At 45.8% G+C, this 8,146-nt stretch overlaps 1 protein-coding gene across 1 annotated transcript in view; it reads right to left on the bottom strand.

Moving 5' to 3' along the window:
* Positions 1-21: 21 nt before the first annotated feature.
* The window catches only part of klc4 (kinesin light chain 4), an 11,950-nt gene continuing 3,825 nt past the window's right edge, over positions 22-8,146 (bottom strand). Inside the window, exons 2-3 of the mRNA XM_056471610.1 lie at positions 7,597-7,909; positions 22-327 (exon numbers count right to left, since the gene is read on the bottom strand). Coding sequence (XP_056327585.1) covers positions 37-327; positions 7,597-7,845 — 540 coding nt within the window. The 5' untranslated portion in view covers positions 7,846-7,909 and the 3' untranslated portion in view covers positions 22-36. The remainder of the gene's footprint in view (positions 328-7,596; positions 7,910-8,146) is intronic.

Raw genomic sequence — 8,146 nt, 5'->3', positions numbered from 1 at the left:
GTGTGTGTGAGTATGTGTGTGACTGTGTGTGTGTGTTCACTTTAAACAGTGTGTGAGGGTATGTATGAGTGAGTGTGTGTGTGTGTGTTGTCTGACCGCAGGCGAGGCGTCCTCGTCGTATTTCTTCAGCATGTTCATGAACTCCAGCTGTTTCTTGTCCTCCTCCAGCTGTGCGACGCTCTGCTCGCTCCTCTGCAGCTTCTGCTGTGTGTTGGCCAGCTCGTCCCGCAGCCACTGGTTCTCCTGACACAGACGACGCACCTGCGCACGCAGCTTCTGCTTCTCCGACTCCACTGCGTTCAGGTGATTCGACAGAGCCATCATCACCTGCGCACGCACGCACGCACACACACACACGCACACACACACACACACGCGCACGCACACAATAGACAATCAAACAGAATCTAAACACTGAGAGGTGTACAGGCAAACACACATGATTGAGTTAACATTTAAAAAGTGTGTCTCATAACACACACACACACACACACACACACGCACACACACACACAAACTCACACACTCATACACACATGCATGAGTGTGTGTGTGAGTATGGGTGTGACCAGTCTTTAATTTGTGAATTGCGAGGTCCCAGAACAGATCGGGGTAATGGATCCGGCATGTTACCCGAGGATGGAGAGGTGTCGCAGACGACAGTGAGCAGGCGGGGGTGTCACGGACGACAGTGAAGAGGGTTGGGGAGTCGCGGAAAAAAGCGAAAGTGAACAGCAGACGGGGGAGGAGGGCGGTTGAGGAGGGGGATCGGTAAAATGAGGTGCCGGATCAGATTTCAGAGATGCTGGATCCGGATCTGGCGTGTTCTGGCACAAACTAAGCCCTGGGCGTGACTGAGTATGTGTGTGTGTGTGTTTGTGTGTGTGTGTGTGTGTGTGTGTGTGTGTGTGTGTGTGTGTGTGTGTGTGTGTGTGTGTGTGTGTGTGTGTGTGAAAGAGATTTCGAGAGGATTGTGTGCAGATGATTGACCACGGCTGGTCTTACATTAACAATAACATGATCCACCAATCAGATGAACCCAAACACTCACACACACACACAGACACACACACACACACAGACACACACACACACACACAGACACAGAGTCTGCTGTCCTTCCCGCAGTGATCTTCATCTTGAGTGTTTATTCCGACTCCGTCCACTCTTCCCTAGCTAAATATCAGGGGAGATCTCGAGACCCGCCTGAGCTCCAGTGGTGTGGAGTAACACATCATTAGGCATCTGCAGGTTATTAGCCCATCATTGAGTCTACTTATTTACTCGTGTAAATGTGTGTGTAAATGTGTGTGTTATGCTTTATTTTCACTAATATTATTGTGATAATAACAGTAATATTAAACGCTCATGTCATGTATTCATATGTTCTGTCTGTTAGTACAGATATTATATGAGATGAGCTTTGTTAGTCAGATATCTGAATGAGTGGATCTCACTGGATTTGCACTGTAGACATTAAAGTTAAAACACTATTATTTGTATTTTAGAAGTTTAGTTTGTGGTTATGATACTCCTCAAATCAGCAGATTTCTGAGAATTCTCAGCAGAAACAGCAAAAGATGTCTGCAGATCCGTCTGGCCCTCCACATCACCAACGCTCAGACTACTGTAGTGGAGTAGTTTTATAGATGTGAGCTGTTACTGTCCCGGTATCAGTACCGTTACTCCACTACTGTATTATCTCCTGTCTATGGGGATTAGAATCATCAGTCCTGTGATTCCTCACTCACTCATACACATGCATGAGTGTGTGTGTGAGTGGGTCTGTGTGTGTGTGAGCATGGGTGTGACCAGTGCTTCATTTGGGAGTTTCGAGGTCCCGGAACAGATCGGGTTAACGATCAAATCACACATGAAGGGTAACTGGCATCATACTGAACTCCCTCAGGACATGAGGCGATTAATACCTGCAGCTAACTGTCTGGAGCGTGTCTAGTGTCTAAGATGATGTCCAAAATCTCTACACACACTGACCCAGAGACTGTTTAGATGTGGGTCACTGATGAGAAGATGACGGATGTTTACTGTATGATGACTGAAACAGCCTTAATCACCCAGCAGGCACAGGATGTCAACATGACGTCAGATTGATGATGTACCCCAACCCGGCGCATTGTTTGAGGATAAATCAGGCTGACGTCAGAACCCAACATCAGGCTGACGACATCAATGTCCAACCTAATCCCAGCTAATACGTCAGCGTCAACGCTTCCCGTTCACTTTGAGTGGGTGACGTCAGGCGTTGCTGAACTAAACTGTGGATCCGTCAGCACCCCTTCAGCTGTGTTGCTCGCTGCAGAAGTTGGGAAATTCTCAGCTTTTTAAGCACCAACAGAAGCGTCAGCCAATCAGATCGCTTCATGCAAACACCCCAGCTCAAACAGTAGCTGACTGCAGACTAATGTCATTGGCTGATGCTGCTATAAGGATCGCATCAGCCCCAACTTCAGAAAGCTCGTAAGCTTGGCTAACAGTTTCCCCATTGAGCATACTGCCTGAGAGGCATTTCAAAGATGGCCACCGAGTGAAATGACTTGCGTTATAGGGACTTGGGTATAAATCAGCCTTACAGAGCGGGGTCATGTGACTCCACATGTGGTAGGGAAAGTAATTGAAAATATTGACACAGAAATTTTGATTGATTATAGGTTCTGAATGTCTTTTTTTTATTTATTTATATCTATTTATTAAATGGGATAGCCCCTTGAGATAAATCATCTCATTTTCGAGGGGGTCCCTTTTCGATTGATCCCCCAGTCCTACTCTAGAGCACTTTTAAAGCTCTACTTGTCCTCATCCTCTGAGTAATGTTTACAGCAGACTCTGTTACTCTACTGCACTGATGTATGATCTATCAGTACTCTCTCCACCACTGCTGAGCTCAGACTCCCTTCTCTCTTGGCTAAACAGGAGAGACCCAGGTTTGAGGATCCTCTGAGCTCAGGGCTCTCTCCCAGGACAGCGTGCCGAACACACATTTACCTCATCTCTGGGCCAGACTGAATCTGCAGACACTTTTGCTGTTTTAGTTGAGAATTTTGTCAAAAATCTGCAAATTTAAGCTGAATTATTTAATCAGAACTACAAACTTAATATATGAAGGGAAAACTACTAGCTTATAACTTTTATTTAATGTCTACAATGCAAATCCATCTAGAGTCACTTCACTTGATAAACAGAGCAAGTCTCTCATATAATCTCTCTACTATAAGACAGAATATATTACTGCACTGTAAATACATCAGATCTACACTTCATATCAGTCAATAATATCAGTGAAATGAGTCTAAAAACTCAATACATATAAATTTACACACATTTACACAAGTCAATACACAGACTCAGTGATGGGCTAAACATCTGCAGAATTCTGCATGCGCAGATTCAGTGTGGGCCTACTGATCTCTCTAGAAATGTGTGTGTGTGTGTGTGTGTGTGTGTGTGTGTGTGTGTGTGTGTGTGTGTGTGTGTGTGTGTGTGTGTGTGTGTGTGTGTGTGTGCAATATGCTTGGGCGGTAATACAGTAATATGGTTTACCGCGGGATCTAAACATAGCAACGGTGTCAGTTTCAACACCGTTATACCGTCGTAAAAAACAATGCACTTATAGGAGAGCAGTATTAAATATTACATATTATTTATTTAATGCCTGAAAATGCGTGTGCGTGATTGTCATCACAGGACAGTGTGGAGGAGAGAGAGAGAGGTGAGGTAAGATGGCGAGTCGTGCACCAAGTGACCTGGTCTGGAAAAAGAACACAACCTCTGCAGTTTGGCAGTATTTCAGGTTTCGACTGAATGAGAAAGGAGACGTGGTAAACACAAACTAGAGATCTGCATTCTGCATACATTTCTGAATATAAGCACAGGAGCGGTCGGTAACTCTGGTGTCATTTGAACGAGAGCGGGCGGTCTAACAATATCGCGAGCACGCGATACCGTTTATATATGTGTGTGTGTGTGTGTGTGTGTGTGTGTGTGTGTGTGTGTCTGCTATACCACAATAAAGGATGCATACCGCTCCGTCCAACGAGCAGCTTTGGGACACTCTGACCATTGTTTGATTCATCTCATTCCAACCTACAGGCAGAAACTGAAAACAGCCAAACCTGTATTAAGATCTGTGAAAAGATGGACTAAGGAAACAGAGCGAGATCTACAAGCCTGTTTCGACCTCACTGACTGGAGTGTTTTTGAAGCTGCTGCAAACGATCTGGATGAGCTCACAGAGACTGTAACATCTTATATCAGTTTCTGTGAAGACGTGTGCATTCCTACCAGGACTCATCTCACATACAACAATGACAAACCATGGTTCACTGTAAAACTCAGACAGCTATGTCAGGCCAAGGAGGTTGCTTACAGGAATGGGGATAGGGCCTTGTATAAGCAGGCCAAATACACACTGGAAAAGGAGATCAGAGTCGCAAAAAGGAACTATTCTGAGAAACTAAGGAGTCAGTTCTCTTCCAGCGACTCAGCATCCGTGTGGAAAAGTCTGAAAAACATCACAAACTACAAGACACCATCCCCCAGCACTGTAGACAATGAACGACTTGCAAACGACCTGAATGAGTTTTACTGCCGGTTTGAGAAAACCCCCCACACCCACTCTGAACTGCTCTTCACGCCACCATTAACACCTCCACCACCCCCCGCCTCCCTCATACCTGCCCTACAGTTTAACGAAGAGGAGGTGCGCCAGGTCTTCCAGAAACAGAAGAGGAAAAAAGCACCAGGCCCAGATTTATAACACCAGCCTGTTTAAAGTCCTGTGCTGACCAACTGGCCCCCATCTTCACCCTGATCTTCAACAGATCACTGGAGCTGTGTGAAGTGCCCTCCTGCCTCAAACGCTCCACCATCATCCCCATCCCAAAGAAACCAAACTTACAGGACTAAACGACTACAGACCAGTGGCACTAACATCTGTGGTCATGAAGTCCTTTGAAAAACTGATGCTGACCCACCTGAAGGACATCACTGAACCCTCACTGGACTCTCTTTAGTTTGCCTACAGAGCAAACAGGTCTGTGGATGATGCAGTAAATATGGGACTGCATTATGCTCTGCAACACCTAGACAGGCCAGGGACCTATGTGAGGATGTTGTATGTTGACTTCAGCTCGGCGTTTAACACCATCATCCCAAAACTTCTCCTGCCCAAATTAACTCAACTCTCTGTGCCCACCTCTGTCTGTCAGTGGATCAACAGCTTCCTAACGGACAGGCAGCAGCTGGTGAAGCTGGGAAAATTCTCATCTAGCATCCGCACGATCAGCACTGGCGCCCCCCAGGGGTGTGTCCTCTCCCCACTGCTCTTCTCCCTGTACACGAATGACTGCACATCAAAAGACTCCTCTGTGAAGCTCTTGAAGTTTGCAGACGACACCACACTTATCGGCCTCATTCAGGACGATGACGAGTCTGCTTACAGACAGGAGGTTAAGGAGTTGGCTGTCTGGTGTAGCCACAACAACCTGGAGCTCAACACGCTCAAAACAGTGGAGATGATTGTGGACTTCAGGAGAAACCCCCCTGCTCTCCCCCCACTGAGCATCATGGACAGCATTGTGGCAGCAGTGGACTCATTCAGGTTCCTGGGCACCACCATCTCTCAGGACCTGAAGTGGGACACTCACATTGACTCCATTGTCAAAAAAGCTCAACAGAGGCTGTACTTTCTTCGTCAGCTGAGGAAGTTTAACCTCCCAAAGGAGCTGCTGAAACAGTTCTACACCTCCATCATTGAATCAGTCATCTGCACATCAATAACTGTCTGGTTTAGCTCAGCTACTAAATACGATCTCCAAAGACTACGTCAAATAGTTCGGACTGCTGAGCGAATCACTGGTACAACCCTTCCTACTCCCCAAGAACTGTACTTATCCAGAGCGAGCAGAAGGGCTGCCAAAATCACTCTGGACCCCTCACACCCAGCACACTGCCTCTTTGAACTGTTACCTTCTGGTCGACGCTACAGAGCACTGCGCACCAGAACAGCCCGACACAGAAAACAGTTTCTTCCCTCAGGCAATCCATCTCATGAACACTTGATGATAATAATTGTGGAGCCAACATCACTACTTGCTATACACTTTTATACACATATACACTTATTTAACAACACACTTTACATGCCAATTTGCACATAACAGCTGCACATATAACGTTGTATATAGTAATAAACATGTACATACACTTGTCCATCTGTATATTTGCACTCACTACTTCTATTTTTTTTTTTTTTTAAATATATTTATGATCTGTTTTTTGTCCTGTCTCTGTAATGCTGTTGCACTGTAGAAGCTCTGTCACCAAAACAAATTCCTAGTATGTGTGAACATACCTGGCAATAAAGCTCTTTCTGATTCTGATTCTGATTCTGAATGAGAGAGAGCGTGGTGCTGTGTGTCTATGTGTGTGTGTTATATTCCGTCTGGACTCATCTAGCTGGGTGGTTTTTGGTTTTGCTCTTCATCTCCTGCGCAGATCTCTCATATGAACATGATAAACAGGTGACCGTGAACCTAAGCTCACATATCCGGTATTCAGTGTCTGAATGGTTTAGGCACAAGCCAAAAGTTTGGTGACGCTGTCTGAGCCTTACATCATCAGTTTTTATTATGCACGGTAATACCGGATACCGAGGTAAAATGGGGAGGAGGTTTGACGCTATCAAAACTTGGACAATGGAGAAAAATAAGTCTTGAACACACTGTCAAGTATTTTCCTGGGAATAATCTCTCTAAAGGAGCCGCTGATATGGAACTGAAGCAGACTTTGGTCAAAACCCAAACAACACACACACACATACAAATGAAACTAAAGAAACAAAATCTGAGAAACAAGTTGTGTGTAATAACAGTGGACTGACAGAAGGAGAACTACTGACATGTGATCAACACTTTATATAAAGGGGTCTAATGACGGCAGCTTACAGACGCCTCTCATATGGAGAATGAAGCCTCCGGCATCGCTCAAGTGTGAGTTTCACATAGACTTCAACAAGAAAGTCAGAATCTGGATGCTTCTGTGAGTCTCGTCTAGCAAATCTGAGCTTTATTCTGTATTTTCTATTGGATTCGGATCAGGTGATTGGTTGGGCCATTCTACAGCTTGATTTTCTTCCTCTGAAAGCCTCTGAGAGTCTCCTCGGCTGTGTTTAGGATCATTGTCTTGCTGAAATGGTTTGATCTTCATCCTCCTGCTATTGTAGATGTTGAACTGAAGCAGCTGATGTTAATTTACACTGAGGAAGGGCAGAGGGTTGCTGAAGAACTACTGAGAGAATCCAGCTGCTGTCTGGGCTTTCACTGCCCACATACACCACCCTTTCTTCATGTGTTCAACAGTGTTTCCCTGTGTCACTTCAGTTTATTACACAGAACTTGTGAACTCATCAGATTTGGATCTCCACATTTGGATTTCTTTGGTTGTCATCAACATCTGGTAAAAATGTAAAGTCAGCAGCACCTTTAGAAACACGTTTACTGAGGAAAATGGAGACGTGTTCAATACTTTTTCCCTGCTGTATTTAACGTGTGTGTGTGTGTGTGTGTGTGTGTCTCTGACCTGCGCCTCCCCCAGCCCCAGCTCGATCATCTCCACAGATCTGCGCAGTAGGCTGGTCTTCTCCTGCACCAGGCTGGACTCCTCCTCCTTCTTCAGGCACCGGAGCGTCTCCGTCAGGCTCTGCAGGATGGAGGTGTGTTCGCTCTTCAGCGCCTCCAGCCCCTGCACCACCAGCCGAGTGTTGGAGATGATCTCCTCCTGCGACAGCTTCTCCAGCTTCTCCTCACGCACACACACCATGGTGGACATGCTGGAACACACGCTCTCTCTCACACACACACACCCTGGAGAGCGGCAGCGGGTCAGCCGGGATCTGCAGAACACAACCACAACATTACAATCAAACACTGATAATGACTGAAAACTACTCATTTTAATAAGTTACAAGCTGTAAAACACGTCTGTCTGCTGTGTCTACAGTGTTTCAGAAGAGGGCGGAGCTACAGACAGCTGTGCATCCCCATAGTGACAGATGTAAAACAGCAGTGTGTGTGTTGTCAGTGCTGTGTGCGTGTGTACTTCATGTGTCTGTCAGTCTATGTCGCTCCTG

The sequence above is a fragment of the Danio aesculapii genome, chromosome 13 (assembly GCF_903798145.1).
Source record: "Danio aesculapii chromosome 13, fDanAes4.1, whole genome shotgun sequence".
NCBI lineage: Eukaryota > Metazoa > Chordata > Actinopteri > Cypriniformes > Danionidae > Danio > Danio aesculapii.
Note: the sequence above shows the minus strand (reverse complement) of the source record. Positions and strands in the feature narration are given on the sequence as shown.